This window comes from Natrix helvetica (genome assembly GCF_964273705.1).
Source record: "Natrix helvetica genome assembly, chromosome: 4".
In the NCBI taxonomy this organism is placed as follows: domain Eukaryota; kingdom Metazoa; phylum Chordata; class Lepidosauria; order Squamata; family Natricidae; genus Natrix; species Natrix helvetica.
In genome coordinates, this window is record NC_138550.1 from 82,880,025 (window position 1) to 82,901,436 (window position 21,412).

The window sequence follows — 21,412 nt, forward strand, 5'->3', positions numbered from 1 at the left end:
GAGGACATTATGATAGTAATGTCCTCCCATGCTGATGATATGCACTGTAAAATGTGAATATTTTGCATTCTGTTTCTTGTTAACTTCAGCAAGAAATCTATAATTAAACATAGATCTGTCAGGATATTGTTTAAGCCTTTCTTAACATTACAAAATGTTAAGTCAAAAATTAATGAGGCTTAGAATATCTGTGCTACAATCCAAATGATCTCCAGCAAAAAGACACAAAAAACAGCAACCTATTCATAGTCCAGTCTATGAGTTTATCCATTACTAGTTTGAAACTTCATTTAATCATTACTGATTATTAACTGCAGCTGTAGCTTTTCCAATGTGTGAAAGGGCTCATTCACATTTCTAAGGTAATGATTTATGCAGTAGACCACGGAGGAAATATAGTTTTGCCTAATATGAAATAATCCATCCTATTTCTTCCCATCAACCGTCTTTTAAAAACTAATGCACAGTGAGTTATTTAAAGGGGCACTAAAACTCTGGCTAAAATCCAGTGAAGAGCACACCAACTTTCACCTTTCTGAAGGCAAAATAATTTATACTAGGTAAGAAAGGTGGATTAAAGATACAAGGAAAAAATAGATTTATCCTTCTGTCTAAGAGCTGTGAACAAGAATATTGAAGTTCTGAGCATGATTTACCTAATTTTAGCAATACTGATTAAAGAATAGACCAATATAAAATCACAGCCCATGAAATTCTGCATGAAAGTTGAATTTATCAAACATTACATTGACATAGCATAGGTTGTGCTCTATTTGCCCATAAATTCTACAGAAATATTTAGCAGACTGACAAGACACAGAAAATAACAGAATTTAGTAATTCTGTAAACAAAAAAATTTTCAGCACATGTAATGTTGCATGCCAGAGAGACATACCAAATGCTCCCTTCTACACAGATATTAAAAGTACAAACATCCTGTCTTATTTTTCTAAACTGATCCAATCTTTTGAGACAGTTCTTTTGCGGCCTTAGAATGAACAATTCTTAATGCAAGACTTTTCAGCGGCCTTTGGAAAAGACAATAATTCTTTGTCCAAAAAAATAGTTGTAGAGTTAAAAGAATAAAATGGCAAAGAAATGGAGAAAATTGATCTATTAATTACCTTTTGGAATCAGTTATACTATAATTGTTTCATGCTTTGTATAAAAGACTTACCAAAGATAACCCTTTTTTGAATTGACAAAATTAGATAGCCAAACAAAATTATACAGCATTTTCCCCATGCTAATTAAACAAATAAGGTCTTGATGGGGAAAGAACTTTTCCCAAGGTGTGGTACAGCTGCAACAGCTGGAACTTTGGATTCTAACAGAGAACTTGAAGAAGTTAATCTTTGAAGCTTCCAAACTTTATACATTTTTCTGCTCCAAGATTTTGGCTAGTCAGTCTCTTTTTGTTAACACACAAGATTCCCAAAATAAATAGTATAAAATGCAGCATATATTCCTTCCAGCATACACTTATTAAGACTAGAGAGGGATGATTTCAGTTTTCTAGGAATGAGTGAATAAGTTAATGATGATGACTTGTATGCATAGATCTTTCTACTAAGCATTGTGGTTGCATCAAAGTTTACTCAAGAACATGACCTGCTAATTTCAAGGATGATTTATACTATCATACATCTGTGTATAGTGTTTACTTTAAACTTAGATATCTATTTATTCACCTGTAAAGAGTACCAGTGCAGCAACTAAAATTGGAGACACATTTGTACAAAATTATTTGAAAACTTCAATAAAAGAAACTATGTTAAAATACCTGGGAAGACTTGAATTAAGAAAAACTAAAAAAAAATACTGATTTATAATTCTATTCTTGTTCTATTGATACATCAAAATATTTTTTTAATTCAGTCTGCATTTTTAAAGGATGTGGTCCTTAACTAGCATTTCCTGGACTGTTTGTTTTCTCCCTCAACTTTATATTATTCTTAACTGAAAAAAATATATTTAAAAGCAGAGATATGGGAATTTCAGTTTGAAAGTACATATTTTAGTCCAATATACAATATACCTAAGAAATCTCCTAGAATTCATACTTTTATGTATATGATTTGTATTCCCCTTTTTATTGTTAAATGTTATTCCAAAGCAGATTGCCCACAAATATGAGTGTTTTATTTAAAATTTCATTTTTAAACATTTTTTTATTTAAACTATTAGTTGATGCAAAAAAATGGGGTAACCCATATGAACCCATTCTATGAAACTGTCAGAGTAGAAATATTCATCTGAATATCATATCTCTCTAACAGGGAGATCAGTTTAGAGCAAAAGGAATTACACAAAAATTAGTATTTTCGACCTAGTTTGCGGATTTCTCCAGCTATATAAAACGCTGGAAGTATTTTTTTAAAATTAATTTTTTTTTTAATGATTTGGACCTTGTGTTTCAGGATATATCTTCAAGTGCTGAAATGTCACTTGAAGGAAAAAAAGAAATAGAGGAAATATAGTAAATGTTCTAGATGTTTTAGAAGAATGGGAATTAAGGTGGGCAATTAAAGGTAGTGAGATTTTTAATGCTGTTCAGGAATGTTTGAAAAAAATAACTTTTGTTTCATTGCACAGTTTCTAGAAACATATTTGGAGCAATAAAATTTTCATGACTGGGACTTTCCTCATTTTAGTTATTTTTTAATTATATATAATGCAGCAAGGGGAGGACCTCTTCTCTTGAAAATCCCTTTCCAAACATGAGCTCAGGACAAAAATTCTTGCAGATCATGCAGTAGACATAATAAGGAAAGAGTAGTTGCTCTTTTTAAAACAATCTATTACACACAACTCAATAATTTTCAGATACAATATTTTGAGAATGCAATGCCCCAGATTCCCAGACAATTTGCTGTTAGTTTATTCCCTAATTATATGCAGGGCATATGGTTGCTAAGACTGCTTTATACCAAACAGTTAATCATACAAAAAGTGTGTATGTATATGTACATACATACATACATACATACATACATATATATTACAGAACATTATTACTATAATGCCCTGGTGCCCTGGTTTGTTGTATTCGTGGGTTAAATCATAAATATATATTGTACCCCATCTTGACAGTTTTTGTAACCAAAAGGTTAAGTTTGAGTTGATCTTAACTAAAAAGTATATGATAAATCTAAATAAGTAGATACATTACATTGAAAATAGGATTTTCAACAGAAGATTTACTAAGTGTAAGACTTAGGGCTGCACTATAAATATTGCACCTACTTACCAAGATATGTATAGTCTGTTAATCAGTGAAGCTTGCAGCCAAATAGGACTGCAAAGAAATATAACACTCATAAAAGATTGCAAATATCTCTTTCAGCTCAAGCCCACACATTTTTACTTAGTTATTTCATTATATTCCACAGGAGTAATACTGATGTAAAATGTGTAGAATTAAATTAATTAAAGAATTAATTGAAGATATTAATTTTAAATATCTTTAGGCTAATGTTCTAGTTATTTTTGAAGTCCTTGAACGTTAAATGAATGAGCATTCTTCTTAATTATGTTCACAACTTTTGAAAACAATGAAGAATAACTATTAATGACAACCCAATCTGAAAATTAATAGCAACCCAATCTGAAAAAGACCAAAGTGGATAACTACAAATTATTAAAATTACTATGGTGGCTTTCCAGGATATAATTCAGATTTTCTGAATTGGTAAGAAATAACATTGAAATTTAAACTGATTTTACAAACTTGGCTTTAAAAAAAAATAATCTCTAAATAGTTCCAACTCTATGTCTTGTTTTAAGCATAAAAAGGTGTAATAAAACAATGTGATAGAAATATAAAATTCCTGGATCTTTCTAATCTAAATCAGTATTATTTCTGATTACAAAATGATTTTGCTGAAATTCTGGCCAGTGTGCTTAGATGTGTGTGAAGAAGTTGTAAAAAGGCCATCTCTCTGGTATAATTTCAAAACAGGGTATTATATAATCTGATCCTGCTGCATCCAATTTGCATAGGATTAAGAAGGACAAATTTCCCCCCTTCATTTTCATAGTGTGCTATGATGAAGATGATCAGGTAAATCTATTTCATACAAATTATTTGTCCAAGCCTGTGCTGTTTCATACTTAAAAGAATTTTATCAATCTCTTAGGTAAGGTTACTCAAGTAACAAAACTTTGGAAGAATACAAATGAATATTATTTTTTTCTTGCCAAGATATCTGGATTTTAAGCAATTACTTTTTCTTTTTCATCTTTAAACAAGTGAAAATGAATTGAAATGTTAAATGCAGAAGAAAAGATACAAATAATTTTTAAAAATGGAAATACAGTAAAGAAAAATTTTTTCAGTATAACTGAATTTAATTTAGCTAATTTGAAAATAAAATCAAATAGAATTGTCATGAAAGTAAGAAACAAACCATCTTGCTAAATGCTTACAGTCAAAAATCCTGAAAACAATTATGGAACTTTTTTTCTGTCCTGCATGAAATGCTTATTTAAATGCTGATTTCCCTTTTTTTCCATAAAAGAACTCTAAAATTGCTTCATTGAACCTATATTATTAAATATGGATAACAATATCTTGGAACCCAGGTGATGTGTATATCTGTGAATCATATTTCACAGATAATTCATTTCTTTATTTTCAAGAATGCAATATTTTGTTTTTCATCTCTTAGTTTACAGCATGACCCCTATCCAACCCCAAAATAACACTATGTCTGTCCAAAGACCAGAATGAAACATACTTTTTTCCCCAAACTGAAATTATGTAGATGAATTTCTATTGTTTCCTTGCCTTAAGCCATGTCATTAATTTAATTTACTATAACTGGAAAATTATAGGTGACGAAGAACTTTAAAAATACATTTAAATCTATCAAAAATAGTTGTAGTTTAAAATATTTGTCTTCACATTATTAAAGCTACTGTTAAATTATATTTTTATAAATGCCAAGTACAAATAGATAAAAAGTAATAAATCATGGTATAAAAAGAAAGAAATACTTTCCTGTGACAATGTATTTGCAATTCAACTGATCATATAAAAGCATAAACTAAAAAAGTTTATATATTTTTATGTGCTATGGTTTCACCATTCATTGCATTACATTCCAGAATATTTCACAAGTTCTGGGCAAAATGTCCTTGTTTGTGAAGCATAATGATCACAACTTTTACACTGAAGTCACTCTCATAACAACCTCCCCAGAACTGTTGTCATCTGATGAATCCTCTGGAGGTCTCATTCGACTGAAGAGTTGTAATAAAACATAGCCACATTGAAATCTTGGTGAAGTTAACTGTGTTGAATGAACTAAATTTCTGTTTCTCAATGCATTTAGTGGTAGCCACAAAGTCCTAGCTGTGGAGGATTCTCCTCGAGTGCTCTCTTCTATGTCTGTTGCTTTGTCATAATTTTGTACATCCCAGTGCAAATTGACAGCCCTCCAACGCTTAAATACTCTGCAAACTGATGCACCTTCATGTACAATAAGTCCTGAAATTAAAGGAAACAAATTATTGAGGCCTTTAGTTCTGTACATCAAATGTACTTTCTGTAAAGAAATACAAAATTGAAATGCTGACTTGAATCAAAGCACAAAGACTTGAGTTATGGATAACAGATTCCCATATATCCATTATATAAATGTTTATATCTAGGTGTATCTTTTTTTGGCAGCTTACAGTATGTATTATTGATAAACAGAAGAAAGATAATGCTTTTATTTAAACATTTAGAAGTTAAGCCTAAACTGGGGTCTATTATTAATTTTAATAAGTACCATTAATACATGATAGATAGATAGATAGATAGATAGATAGATAGATAGATAGATAGATAGATAGATAGATAGATGATAGATAGATAGATGATAGATAGATAGATAGATAGATAGATAGAAGATAGAGAGAGAGATAAGAGAGAGAGAGAGATAAACAGACAGAGATGGACAAGAGAGATGAGAGATGGAAAGAGAGAAAAATTATCTCTCTCCCTCTCCATCTATCCAGAAATTCAGAGCAAAAACAGCATCAAACAACTACAAGAAGCAAACAAACAGTAGGCAGTAGGATGGTCAGGAAGTTTCATTATGTATACATAATAAAAATAAAAACTGTTCAGACAGTTTGGGAACAAGAGACATCACAAGTTCAGCAAATACAGAATTACTTGCATTGTCCAAGAAAGGGTCATCTTGAAAAAAAAGGAGTTAAAATACAGCTGTCCAGTGTTTCAATGTTTAAAAGGACCTAGGACCAGAAGCTCCTAGTCTCCAACCAAACAAAACTGGTTCTGTTTGAAATGAATTTTAATCACTGAACTACTTGAAAAAGCAGCCTACTTCAGAGTAAGATTTTCAGGACATTTCCCCCCACAATATGGTATTTCTATTTTTCTGTTCTCTGGTACTCAAATGAAAGATGCAAGCATTATTATAGATTTTGTGCCTCTGTCTTTCCTTCAGAATCTGAGTTAATGTAAGCAGAGCCTGTTGAAAGTGACTCCACCAAGACCTTACAGATAGAACTAACTTCTTCAGTTTATACTTGCTAGAATCCTAATTCTCACCTAGTTGTGCTTCTCTTCAGAGGAGAAGTTATTTCCCTTCCCAAAATATATCTTCTGCAGTTGTGTGAAAGTTACTTTAGTTTAGAGGAAAGTGGTTTGTCAAGCTGAGAGAATGCATATCTAAAGCACTCCAAAAGAGAAACCTTCTAATCCCTTCCCAGATACTACACACATCAATAATAGAAATGAAAATTAAAAATCTGTACTACTACATAATCTTCTTGTCCTTTAATCAGCATTGTTAGAGGATGAAAGAAGCTGACATGACCAGACTGGGAAGGAATATCAAGAACAGATGTGTAGTTGTATGAATGTAGCTGGTATGCTGTAAGATTAATTTGAGCAGTTATCTTGAAGGCTGCTATGAAGTGTGGGCTTAGGTTTCTAGTCTGAGCATAAAACAGTAGATGATTCATGGAATGTCAGACTTGTTACCAGCTATGGGGGGGGGGGGGTTCCATTTTGTTTTTTCTGGTCTGTATAGCCATTGCAGTCTTGTTAGGCCATTCTTGTTCTATCCAGTGTGTCTAATCCATTGTAATAACTGAGGAAAGAATAATTCTATTGGGGGAAAAACACAAATGAAAACCTGGAGTATTGCTGTGTAGAAGATTGCTATTATATGGCAACAGGCTTACTGAAAACTAATGAAAGTACATATATTGCTCCAAAGTGGCATTGACATTTTGCCTAACTACAGTTATACAAAGTAGACAACTTGAGTATTCTAAACAATATGTTGTGCCTGAAATTTCCAAGAAATTAAGAACGTTTGTTTATGGTTGTATTCTGTGAGGCCACATAGGGACAAAGATACTTCAGGAATAATTGTACAATTTCATAACTATGCAAAATTTAAATAACTACTAGCTGGTAGCTAGGAAATACACCAAAAAATCCTCTCTTTGTTGCTATCAAGCTGTCATCCAGATTTTATGCAGTTCACATTTTATGTCCTTACTTCATGAGCTGTGGGCAAGGATTAGAAGGAAAGTGACCACATTCAACTATGAACAAAACTATATTTTGATTTATATTTGAAAATAAAGTCTAAAACAATTGACTATCTGTGCTTGAGGACAGAAGCATAAGAAGACATGTACGCTAAACAGGCCAGCAGTTCACTCAACTACATTAGAGATTGTGGTGCATTTGATAATTTCTAATTTGAGGCCACCAAGTTCAGCCTATGAAGAGGTCCTGGAAGGCACCATCTTGCACTTTGAGAATTTCTATTATTTTCTTGAATCTTCACTTGTGTTTCAAATAATATATATTTACAGTAACAAGAATTATTAACAAGTCAAATTATGAGAATATGTTAAGCCAGGCCAGTTTCCATTTTACCTTGTACTCTATCAAAAATTGCTTATCGCTAAATCCAAATAAATATAACCCATGGAATTATAAAATCAAATTAAATTACATCATGATCATCTGACTACTGGACATTTCTGATTCTACAAGAATTTGTACTTCAAGTGGGGGGAGCACAGAGTGTATGTGCACGGGCATGCCAAACCCATAATGCAATGTGTGACTCCCATCGTGCCTGCGTGCATGTCCAGGACTCCCCACCCTTTTTGGCATGCTTTTTTTCGCTCTCCCCAGGCTCCAGAGGCTTTATAGGAGCCTGGGGAGGGCAAAAACATCTTCCCTGCCCTCCCCCGAAGCCCTCAGGAGGCTTCAGGAGCTTCGCTGAAGGCTCTGGAGGGCAAAAAATGACCCCAGGAGAAAACCAGAAGTCACTTCCCGAACCTGAACTTCCAGTTTGCCCATAGGGCTAATTTTTTGCACTTCAGAGGCTTCAGGGAAGCTCCTGGAGCCTTCGGAGGGATGGGGGAGGCTGTTTTCACCCTCCCCAGGCTCGTATAAAGCCTCTGGAGACTCGGGTGGGCGAAAAATGGCCTCCAAAAAAGGCTGAAGTCAGCTGGCCACCACACGCATGCACGCTGGCCAGCTGGCAGGGCAACGCCTCACGTGCCCTGACAAATGGCTCCGTGTGCCACCTCTGGCAGGAGTGCCATAGATTCGCCATCCTGGGTTTAGGGGATGTCAGTGTCAATGTTCTTCTGTTTATAAGGTCTTCGGGTGTGGGTCCTGTGATGAGTCAGGTGTGAGTCATCAGTGACTTGTGATGGGCCTTGTGATAAGGAGATTGCATCAGGTCAGAGTCATTGGGAGGTGAACTGCTGGTGGGGGGTTGCATGGGTTAGTTGAGGGTCAGTGCTGTTTCTGATTGGCTGTAGGATTGATTTGGATTCTGAGGGGCTCGTAGGCTGGATGTTAGGTCAATATGTCTGTTGATGGAATTGCTTGTGGATTGCCAGCATAATGCATAATATACATTATAATGAAAACAGAGCTCCCCCTAGTCTTCTATTCTTGAAATGAAACATATCCAACTTATCCATCCATTCCTCATAGATTTTCCTTTTCAGTTTTAATTTATATTAAATTATAATAATGGTTTTAGATAAGAATCTAATCATGAGCATGGTAGATGGTAGCATGACCAATGATTCTTGTGTTGCTCCAATTGAATTCGTGTTGTTTGGTGTCATGTGTGTAGAAGAAATATTTGAGATTGCAGCATTTGACTGCCAGCCAGTGTTCGTGGATCCTAGTTTTTCATTGATGTGATGTATGCCCCATGTAGAATTGGCTGCAATGGTTACAGTTGATTTTGTAGATTACATTGTTTCTTTCATCCTTCTGTATTTTGTCTTTGGTTCTGCATAATTCCTGATGGGGTGTGGCTGTGGGTTTGTGGGCTATGTTATTTCTAGGGGTTGGACGATTCTGGCTGTCATTTCCGACACCCCTTTTGTGTACTATAGGGTTAGTTTTTGTGTGATGGTGGCTGTGTGATGTTGTGTGGTTTGAGTGCTGTGTGTCAGAATATAACATTATTTGGATAGTTATTATGGAGGAAAGGCATCGAGCAGCCAAACATCACATCAATTAAAAACCAGGATCCACAAACATTGGCAGTCAAATGCCATGATCCCAAATCCTTACTCTCTACCCACTCCGACACCAAACAGCACCAATTTGGTTGGAGCAACACAAAAATCATTGACCATGCTACCACCTGCCATGCTCATGAGTTCATCGAAGCCTGGCACTCCACAAATCATTCCATCAATAGATACATTAACCTACAACCAGCCTACGAACCCCTCAGAATCCAAATCAGCCAAACAGATTGTACCCAACAATGTGGGTTCTCATTTTACTGGCCTGAATGGAAGACTGAATCAATCTTGAACCCTGTAAGGATCAAACTCCTGGCTATGGTCACAGTTAGTCTGCAATACTGCATTCTAACCACTGCACCACCACACCTCCTAATATACCATGGTAGTCATGAGCTACCAATCAGTGTTTGCTGGTGTATATAGATCTCTGTCCCACACCTTTTATGCAAATGTATACTTTAGTATACAAATGTATACAATGCAAATGTATAATACAGCTTTTTACATTTTCAAGAGTTCTTACAAAATATTTACATTACCTTTGCAAAGATTTTTATATAAGGTGTGACAGACTTGGAAGCTGGACTCATGTATCTCTTTCGTGTAGTAAGTTATCCAGTAACAATAAACTTTACTGGTTTCTCTTTGTGAAATCTCTTGCTCTCAGCATAGAAAGTATGCTGGAAATATTACAGTATCGTTATCAGATTTTCCAGATAGATTTATTCAGAATTTGCATATTTGATGCTTAGGTGATGGAAATAGTTAAGCCCCAAGCTGATTTAATTAACTTTTCATAGCATTGGTGACTATGGCAAAAAGACACAGGTCCTTAGAACTTTATCCTGCTATTTAATACCTCCATCTGTGCTTTAGTGGCTAAAAAAAAAACCCTGCCCTTTTTTAGTGCTACTATTTCAGAATGGTAAATTAAAACAGCATAAGATGGCAACTAAGAGTTAGATTTTCTGTGTTTCTTCACTGCCATCTAGTGATCTTTCTTTATCTTTCCAAGTCAGAAGTTGTATTTGCTGTGCCGTAACAGTGCAAGAAGCATAACTTGAAAATCTGGGGTGAAAAAGCAGCAGTAAACATTTACAGCAAAGATAGTAAATAAGTTCTTAGTCAAGATCTGATCCAGAGTTTAAGGAATATTGTTTTGTTTATAAAACAGAGCATTAGACAATGATTGTACCAATGTTCTGGCAGATATCAAATTATCTGGATGATCAAAGTAGAAATGCATCTCAAGAAATAAGTTTCAGTTATACTTTTAGAAATATTATGTCAGTACCTTATGAGCCCTTTATCCCAGAAACTCCCACTCTCTGTTCAAATACAGTCAGTACTGCTTCAGTTGAATTGAGATTGTAAAGCAATTATAGAATTATAGAAGCACAACCTATTCAGAGTAACTCTTATTTCTGTACAGACAAAGTATTTCCCCCAGAAATCTGATATTTCATTTTTCTGCTCCCAATTTTAAGGAGGTAGTGATCTCTTAGACACTGTGACTGTCCTTGCTTTGGAAAGTTAGTTCAGGGTTGCAAAGCTGGCGGCAGTAGAAAATGATTTTAGTAAGCTTAAGGCAGGGGTCAGCAACCCGCGGCTCTGGAGCCACATGTGGTCTTTCATCCCTCTGCTGTGGCTCCCTGTCGCCAGTCAGTTCCACAATTGTAGGGCTTTCAGTTAGGACCGATAGAGGAAAAAGGACGCCATGCTAGGAAGAGACTCTATAGTGGGAACCAGACTTCTGGTCAGCTCTAGAATTGAAGGAGGGGCTTCTGGTTAGGACCTTTGTGGCTCTTTGAGTGTTTAAGGTTGCCAACCCCTGGCTTAAGGCATATCTGGGTTTCAAAATCCAGACAATAAATTTATACCATTGCGTACATAGGATTTTTTAATCTCTTTGCTCTAATGTCATCTAGATTTTTAAAATCCAAATATGGGAGTCCTAAGGCTACAAACAAGAGCATAACTCTCTTTGGGAGTGATCTCATTAGAATTTTTCTTCCAAGCAAGTTAAAATTCTCTATAAAGAAACAACCATCAGTTTTTTAAAAACTTAATAGGAATATCTGCATCAATGGAAATAAAAGCACAATAGTATTTAAAATATTTTCATTACTTCCAGGTAAAAAATAATGGTATCAGAAATGTTATGGAAAGGAATTTCCATTATTAGAAACACTTATATAATCACTTACTAATATCTCATGTAGTGAGAAAGCAAATCATTACTTCACTTCATTGTATGGATTCATCCTTACAGAAACCTATAAAGTACAGATGGGGGAACAACTTGTAACCTAGAAGAGCCCTTAGCTGCAAAGGGTGCAGCTTGCAAAACTGTGGGAATGTCTAGCAGCTTTTCTCTCTAGTCAAATAACTGGTAGGGAACTTACTATTATTTCCCCTTTGCTCTTAGCAATAGAAAATTGCTTTTCTGTTTCCCATCAGGCATTGATCATGTTGATCAATTGCCCTGTGAAAGTAGATGCATCATTTTCTGCTGCTAATGCTAGAGAAAACAGCTTTCCTGAGGAGAACTGCTTGTGGGTAGGGATGAGGGATATACTTTCCACATACTCACTCAAAATTACTACAAGGAAAAGAAATTATGCTTCCATTCTCCTTCTCAATACCAGCATCATTCCTGTTACAGAAACCCAAGGATCTTGTGAGTTGGAAATAATAACATCTCATGGGCAGGGAGGGTGGTGAGAGAGGGATATACATGTAGTACATAAAAATGGGGACATGTCAATATTAGCCATCTATTCAAATGCAAAATGAGAACTGGGACTGAAATCATACCAGAAATCAATATACATTATACTTTTTTTTTTGCTGGGCCTAGTTAGTTTGCTCATAACCACATTTTGAAAAGGCCCAGTTTTTATAGACAAAAGGCATGATGATGTAGAACATTAATAATCTAATTTGAATGTGATTCAGTCATGTGTGATTGTAGCTCAATTTAATGTTTCTTGGAAAGGCAGCAACAAACATACAAACAAATTTCCAGTTCACCACCAGGGCACCCAAATTTCCAGTTCACCACCAGGGCATCCTAAGTTGCAATCCTGATCAAGATCTCTGGTCAAAGATCTATCTACTGTATGCAACATCTTGTTTCTCATTTAAAATTCTAGTCAACGTCGATCTTATTCAAAGCCAATCGAAGACAAAATAATATAATAACTATTCTATTCATAAGCTACTCAACTATTTTGTTTAGTATTGATTCTACATATTTCTTTAGGACTTCCTAACTGTTTAATATCCAACAGAAAAGGCAGTGCCGAAAGTCACTTTTTAGAAAAAAGTAAATATCCATTTATGTTTTCACCAATAACTTCAAAAAGTTGTTAAATAATATGATAGACCAGATGAATCTGCGGGACAACATGGCATTTAGCTGTTCCTAAGCATACCCTTCAGAAGATTAACCACAAGGAAGAAAAATAGAACCACCTAAAATGGTATGTCAATATCTAATTTTTAAAAGTATTTCTTGAAAAATCAATTGTATTTGAAAATTGTTCAGTTCTCAAAAACCAGTAGCCAATGAAATAGTTATCTGTGCAATAGATAGATGAGTCTCCAGATTAGCCATCTGTAATGAATGGAACTAATGAATATCATTCAGAAATATGTGAAGGCTGTTCACTGGTCCAAAGACATTTGAGTACCTTGCCAAGGTGCCCTATCTCAATAATAGATGGAATGTCTCAAAGAAATAAATACAGTTACAAATAGTTAAATGTGATGGGATTTGTGCCAATATTTGTATACAAATACTATATATGTATGTATTCAACTAAAATATAGTATTTGTATAAAAGAACTACAGCATTTTTAATACTATAATAGTTGGAGTTCTTTGTCAAAAGAATAAATAAGGTAGTGATATAGTGGCATGACCATAAAGGTGAAGTCAAATTTTGATCCAGTCTTTCTTCTTTTATTGTTTTGGGCCCTTTCCTATTTGTAACTATATTAATATGTAATTTTTGTGAATTCACACTGTATATAATATTAGTTTTTAGTGATTTTTAAGAGTTTTTAAACTTCACCTTTATTATTTTTATAAATATATCAAGGCAGTGAATATTTCAAATATTCCTGTTTGTTCCTATTTACCCCACAACTTTCCTGTGAAGTGAGTTTGGCTAAGAGAGAATGACAGGCCAAAGTCATCCAGCTAATTTTCATGCCTAAGAGAGGACTAGAATTTACTAGTTCCTGGTTTTTAGCCTTAACCACTAAACCAAACCTGGTTCTTTTGAAATTTTCAAAATTTGCTACCAAATTTCAGAAATTCAATTTCAGGTGGTTATAGAAGTATGTGACCCATGATCCTCTGATTGATTGCCCCTGATATTCTTGAAGGCTGTTGTAATTTCATTTAACTTGAGAGTATATTATGGATCTTTCTATGGGTATTGCGGGTAAGCGTAATTATGAGGCAACTTTTTAATACTGTTTATGTGAATTATTGCATCTTTAAAAGTCTTGTTATATCTAAAAGTGACAATATTCACATGCATTTTATTTTTTCTAGAAACTACCATGTATGTAAATCAGATATACAAAAGCATAGTCATAAATTATATCATACCACATTATATCATACCACAAAATGAATGACAATATTACTTTTTTAATTACTTACCTATGCATACTAGATCCATAAAACCATACATTCCATAGCAGATTTGAAAAAGGAGGTCTTTTCTTTGCCATACTGCATAGGGACTGAAGGCTGACCACAGAAGCCAAGTTGCACTTGCTACTAAGAATAATGATCCCAAAATTACAGCAATCATCTGTACCTTCTCAACCAGAGTTACAGTAATGCTCTGCCACTAAAAGGAAGAAAAAGCAACACGAATAAAATATTAATAAAAAATTCTAAGTCTCTTTAAATTCATCCTGACAATATTCACAAAGTTCTATTATATTTGTTCATAGCATTTTTTCATATTCATTCTGGAGAAAGAAACTCCATTCATTTCATTAAATCATCTTAAATTGAATAACTTTAATAGTTTAGAAATGTGAATTGGAACTTTCTAACCAAGACTTTGGAAAAGATGGATATGGGACCACGATTGCGGCAGGCGATTGGAGCAATTTATCAGCAACAAAATGCACAACTTATTATTAATGGAAATTTGTCAACAACTTTCGAGATACAAAAAGGCACAAGACAAGGTTGCCCATTATCCCCATTGTTATTTATTTTAACTTTGGAAGTCTTGTTGAATGCAATTCGGGACTCAAAATCCTTAGATGGCATAGCTATCAGGCAAAAGGAATACAGAACTAGAGCATTCGCCGATGATCTGGTTGTTACCCTTTCACATCCTTTGAAATCAATAATCCAGATGAAAAATATCATAATAGAATTTGGCATGGTGTCTGGGTTTAGACTAAATCAAAACAAAACGAAAATGATGGTTAAAAACATGACAGAGACTCAAAGAAAGAGACTTGTAAGTTTAGCAGGTTTTGAAATAGTTTCTAAAGTTAAATATTTAGGAATACAAATTTCAGAATCAAACACAAAACTTTTCTCAAATAACTATGAAGTGTTGTGGCAAAAGATACAGAAAGATCTTGAAGCATGGAAAAAGTTACAATTGTCTTTGCTTGGAAGGATCTCAGCAATTAAAATGAACATTCTACCTAGATTTATCTTTCTATTCCAGATGATTCCGGTGCTCAAGTCAGATAAAACCTTGTTAAATTGGCAAACAACATTAAATAAATTTGTTTGGAAGGAGAAAAAACCGAGAGTAAAGATGAAGATTATGCAAGATACACGTGAAAGAGGTGGCCTCAGACTCCCAAACCTTCGATTGTATTATGAAGCTGCGGTATTAACGCATGTAGCAGATTGGTTCGGGAAAACAAAAATGGAATTGCTCAATATAGAAGGCCATGATCTTGTTCTGGGATGGCATGCATATCTTTTTTATGAAGACAGGGTGGATAAAGTGTTCAACAACCATGTTCTCCGTAGTGCCTTGATGAGAATATGGAAGAAGCACCGGCCCAATTGGGATTATAAAATACCGCTTTGGTTGGATCTTGCAGACACCATGGGGATTATGAATATTAAGTCACTCGGGGGTTGTTTATATAAAGATGTGCTTATTGCTGATGGGGGCAAATGGAAGTTAAAAACTTTGGAACAGCTGTTGGAAGAAGGAATTACTTTAAATTGGTTACATTACATACAGCTTCAGAAGAGATGGGAAGAAGATCGCAGGGTCGGCTTTATGGATAAAGAAGTGGAACTGATTAAGCAGATAAAAGAGACTGGTCCAAAACAAGTTAAAAGAATATATAATGTACTGTTAGAAAGAGACTCAGAAAGTGAATTGGTTAAGGATTGTATGATTAAATGGGCTCAGAATTTTGGTGAAGTGGTTATGTTGGAAACGTGGGAAAAAATATGGGTTCAGAATGTTAAATTTACACAGTCACAGAATTTAAGGGAGAATTTTTATAAAATGTTTTACAGATGGTATTTAGATCCTAAAAAATTATCATGCATGTACCCAAATGTTCAACCAAAATGTTGGAGATGCGGGTGTCTAGATGCTACCTTTTTTCATGTATGGTGGACTTGTAACAAGGTTAAAGCTTTTTGGATAAAAATATGGTGGGTTATGCAGAATGTATTTAAGAAAAGAATACAATTCACTCCACAAATGTTTTTATTGGGTATAGTTAAGGATTTTACCAAAGGGGAAACAAAATTGGCCTTGTATATGGTTACAGCAGCTAGGTTGTTGATTGCGCAACATTGGAAAAAAGATTTTTTGCCGACAATTGATCAATGGATTCAGAAGGTGGCGGGGTTCGCTGAAATGGCAAAAATTTCAGCTTTCTTAAAAGCTCAGAAACAGGAGGATTACACACAGGAATGGGCAAAATGGATTGATTATATACAGAATAAATACCAGACTAGGAGTTATTATCTAGCCTTTAGGTAAGAATGTTTAGACCGATAGATGATCAGAGTAAATAGTATATGGGATGTTTGGAATTATTAGAGTGGTATACAGCGGAAGTCAGGGGGGTGGGTTTGTGTGGGAGGTGGGGGAGGGTTAGGGTGGAGGGTGGGGCAATATATATGTATGAATAAATTAGAAGATGGGACTAATGAAACATTGTTAGGCTAGGAGAAATTTATATTAAGAGTTATAGATGTTAAATTAGCTTAGAAAATGATCAATGTGTTATTATTAATTTAAGAGTAATTTATATAGTTTTTGTTGGGAGGAGAGGGGTTATGAGTAATCTATTTTAAGATGGGGGGAGGGGAGGGGGTAAAGTGTTTGGTATAATATTTGAATGTGAATTTTTGCGGGGGGTTGGGGGGGTATAGCATTTGTATGAGATTTATATTGTGTGGAGGGGGGGTGAAAAGGGGGAAAATTTGTTTGTACAAAACTCTTTTAATTAAAAAAAAAAAGAAATGTTACAAATCTCCATTTGGACATTGCTTTTCAATGTTTGGTAAAAACATGGTCCTTGTCAAATCTGGGTCCTAGAACAAACTTTTAACTGGATTGAGTCTACTGTGTGCAACACAATGAAGAATGCTAATAAAGTTCGTCATGTTTCCTCTTTGTCAGGATAATTGTACATGTTAGAAATCCAATTGTAAAGATACATACAAAAATGCTTTCACTGTACATAGAACAGGAAAGAAAGAAAGAATGTGTTTGAATGATGCAGTGATTAAGAATAAAGCTCTAAACATTTATGAGCACATTTATTACGATACCCTACAATCCCCATTTTAGTGTCTCAATTTATATGAATATGCTTTTTGAACAGTTTTCAGAGAAGCACAGAGAGTGAAGTCTGCATAAATATATATATTTAGGCATACCAGGGGTTGTAACACAAATATATACTTATTTCCCTGGCTCAACTGATAAGGAAGAGAACCCGTGGCTTAGTGGTTAAGACTCCTGCCTAAGATATATACAGCCTGGGTTCTAATCCCAGTAAGGGTATGGCTAGCTGATGAGAGCTAATTAGCTCGAAATAGATGTATCCTAGTCTCCCTTTATTTATTTATCAGTACAAATACAACACAAATATAAAAAAAAGGCAACATTAAAAATAAAAATATGGTTTCTGCCTGCATGGTCTTCTATGATGAAACCGAAGGACAGAAAGAGGGAGTGTGACCTTCCTCCCATATTTAGGCATACCAGGGGTTGTAACACAAATATATACTTATTTCCCTGGCTCAACTGATAAGGAAGAGAACCCGTGGCTTAGTGGTTAAGACTCCTGCCTAAGATATATACAGCCTGGGTTCTAATCCCAGTAAGGGTATGGCTAGCTGATGAGAGCTAATTAGCTCGAAATAGATCTATCCTAGTCTCCCTTTATTTATTTATCAGTACAAATACAACACACACACACACACACACACACACACACACACACACACACACACACACACACATATATATATATATATATATATATATATATATATATATATATATATATATATATATATATTGTTTATAATTACACATTAGTCTTTTACTCATACTTGTATATACAAATTCATTGTGATTAAATACTGTATAAAGTGCCATTCAAATACAATTTGGATAATTTTTACTCATGGCAATTGTAAGCAATTTTTCTTCAGTGACATATTATCTTTGCATCAGTGGTGGGTTGCCAATTTTTTTACTACTGCTTTGGGTGGGCACGCCGCTTCTGCACATGCACAGAAGCATCCAGGTGGCTGGGTGCAGCCTCCTGTCACCGCTACTACCAGCTCGCCCAATCCTCTGTTTTGTATATATAATCTTACCACAAAGGGACAAACCAAAGTTTTCCCCATTCTTCAAAGCAGAAATGTCTCTTATGTGAAAATTATTCTTTTATTCAACCATATACGGTAGATTACCGTATTTTTTGGAGTATAAGACGCACCTTTTTGCCTCAAAAAAAGAGGCTGAAAATCTGGGTGCGTCTTATACATTGAATACAGCATTTTTTTGCCTCCTGAAACCCTGCCCCCTTCACCAAAATGGATGTGCATAGCTTGTAGGAGGCTTTCAGAGAGCTCCTGGGGACTGGGGAGGGCAGAAATGAGCAAAAATGGCCTGGGTTTTGCTCAATTTTGCCCACTCCCCAGCCACCAGGAGCACTCTATAAGCTTCCCTATGCCCCTTTTTGATAAAAAAAAATGGGGCCATTTTTGCAAAAAATGGGCCATTTTTTGCTTGTTTTTGGCCCCTCCACACACACACACACACGGAACACTCTACAAGCTTCCTAAAGCCTAAAGAGGCTATTGATGCCTCTTTAAAAAAAACAGACCATTTTTTACCAAAAAACAGGCCATTTTTGGGAGGTTTACAGAGTACAAAAACTTTTTTTTAAAAAATTGCCTCTTCAAAACCTTGGCGCTTGTTATACTTCGATGCGTCTTATACTCCAAAAAATACAGTAATACAAATTTATACCCTATCATTTTATTCAAACAACCAACATTTATTTTTAAAAAATCAATAAATCAAAAATATTACCAAAATTAACAGTTATAGATCTTCTGAAAGAGGTACAGAATGGTTAAAGAATGGATGGTAGTTTGATTTCTTACAACCTCATCTGTCATATATATCTGACCTAGATTGTATATACTCTATATTTCCACTCTTGGTGACCCAAGTGATGCTGCGGTCACTCTTTCATGGTGCCTGAAGGCTATGGAGGGCTGGATGAGGAACAAAAGGGGTCAACTGAACCCTAGTAAGACCAAATGGCTTTGGGTACAAGACTTTGTCATCCTTGACCCTGGATGGGGTGCTGTTGTCCCACAAAGACCCAGTCTGGAGGGTCCTGGACTCATGACTCCTGTTCGAGGAACAGGTGGCAGTCACGGCTAGTACAGCCTTTGCAAAACTTCATTGTGTGCCAGGTTGTGGCCTTTCTTGGACCAGGATTCCCTGCCTTAGTTGTTCAGTCCCCAGCCATCTCATGACTGGACTATTGTAATGCACTCTACATGGGACTATCCTTGAAGAGCATTCAGAAGCTACAATTGGTTCAGAGTGTGGCAGCATGGGTAGTTTTGGGGGGCCCAAGAATGGCCCTGTAGCACCATTGCTCTGCACACTGCACTGTTTACCAATCTGCTTCTGGGTGCAATTAAAGGTGCTGGTGATAATCTTTAAAGCCCTTCATGGCATGGATCAAGTTACTTGAGGGATTGTCTTACATCACTAAGTTTGGCCAAAACTATTCATGCCGGCAGAAGAGGCATGCTAAGGGTCCCATCAGCCCATGTATTCTGGCTGACAGGGTCCAGGAGGATAGCCTTCTCTGCTGTTGCTCCTGACCTCTGGAACATCTTGCCCCCTAATGTGAGGTTGGTCCCCAACCCTTCTATCTTTTCATAAGGGTCTAAAGATGTGGCTGTGCCAGTAGGCTTGGTGCCCCAGTGGGGTATCAGTGCAATAGACGTGGAGGTGGTTGATTGAGTAATAAGAGATACTCTATGGTAAGATGGATGGCCAATAAATTTTACAAACAAACAAACAAACAAACAAACAAACAAGGAGTTAATTTGAATGCACTTTCATTGATAAATGATGACACAAATCACTGCTGACTCTTAGAAATCATGCAGAGCAACCTTCTTCAGGATGACCTGTCCCCAGTCTGGCCCTTCAGAGATTTCAAAAGTATATCCATTGTGGAGGTGGATTCCTACCGGTTCAGACCGGTTCGGCCAAACCGGTAGTGGTTTGCCACCCTGGGTCGCTAGAACCAGCAGCAACCCAGGCCTTCCATGCCTCTGAACTGGTTCCCCAGTCAGCATGGCACCCCCCCTATTTTTTAATGTACCTAATTTTGGGGAAATGCACACTGTGCATGCTTCGTGCGTGCACCAAACCAGCAGTAAGGCCAGCAGTAATCCATCCCTGATCCATTTGCTGCTGTAATTGAGTCCATCTACTTTGCTGCTAATCATTTTCTTTTTCTTTCTACCTTTCCCAGCATTTTAGACTTTTGAAGAGTTCTGGATCTTTGTATAATGGGTCCAAAACAAACAAACAAGCAAACAAACAAATAAGAGGAAGATTCTCATCACACTGTTTGAAGATCCAGTGAAAAAGGAAGAAAATTATTTTTAAATGCAAGCATTTAACTCCAGAAGAAATTTAGGTATTTGTTGTGTTTTGCTGGATATCAATATATCTTGGCTATTGAACTGAATAGTTCAGAGTTTATATCCAGCATATCAGTGGTGGGTTCTGGGTGGCATGGCCCAGTATGGCTGTACCGGTAGTAGCTGGGAGCAGCGGCCACTGTACCAGTATGGTGGCTCGTTTGGCCCACCCGCCCGCCCACGTTCTATGGCTGTTTATACCACGACCAGCCCATTGTGCATGCGTGCACAGGATGTGACACCTGTGCGACCTCCGCCGAGCAGCTGGGTATCACAGGGCGGTGGCGTGCCCGTCAAGGACACCCGGCCCCATGTGCAGCTTACCGGCTGCACCGTGGTCCGGAACCCACCACTGCAGCATATGAATGTCAGATGAAAAGGCATAGGAGCATACCAAAGAGCAAAAGCAAGGAATTGTAGCAGAATTGTGTAAAATCATGGATGAAAAATCATTGCCAACATTTCATATTCTAACGCTTGATAAAGACACAAACATTATCATCAATACTGACCTTTTACTTTAAACTGTGATATATTCCTCAAATTATAAAGCCTCACTTGAAGAATATTAGTTTCAAGTCCGTGATGCTATAGCAAGAATCTCTGAATTCAAATAGCTTAATTAAAATAGA

At 35.8% G+C, this 21,412-nt stretch overlaps 1 protein-coding gene across 2 annotated transcripts in view; it reads right to left on the bottom strand.

Moving 5' to 3' along the window:
- Nucleotides 1-4,509: 4,509 nt before the first annotated feature.
- Nucleotides 4,510-21,412, bottom strand: part of MARCHF11 (membrane associated ring-CH-type finger 11) — a 39,346-nt gene continuing 22,443 nt past the window's right edge. For both annotated transcript variants that reach the window (XM_081953088.1, XM_081953087.1), the window contains exons 3-4: nucleotides 14,226-14,418; nucleotides 4,510-5,492 (exon numbers count right to left, since the gene is read on the bottom strand). In XM_081953088.1, coding sequence (XP_081809214.1) covers nucleotides 5,170-5,492; nucleotides 14,226-14,418 — 516 coding nt within the window. In that variant the 3' untranslated portion in view covers nucleotides 4,510-5,169. The remainder of the gene's footprint in view (nucleotides 5,493-14,225; nucleotides 14,419-21,412) is intronic.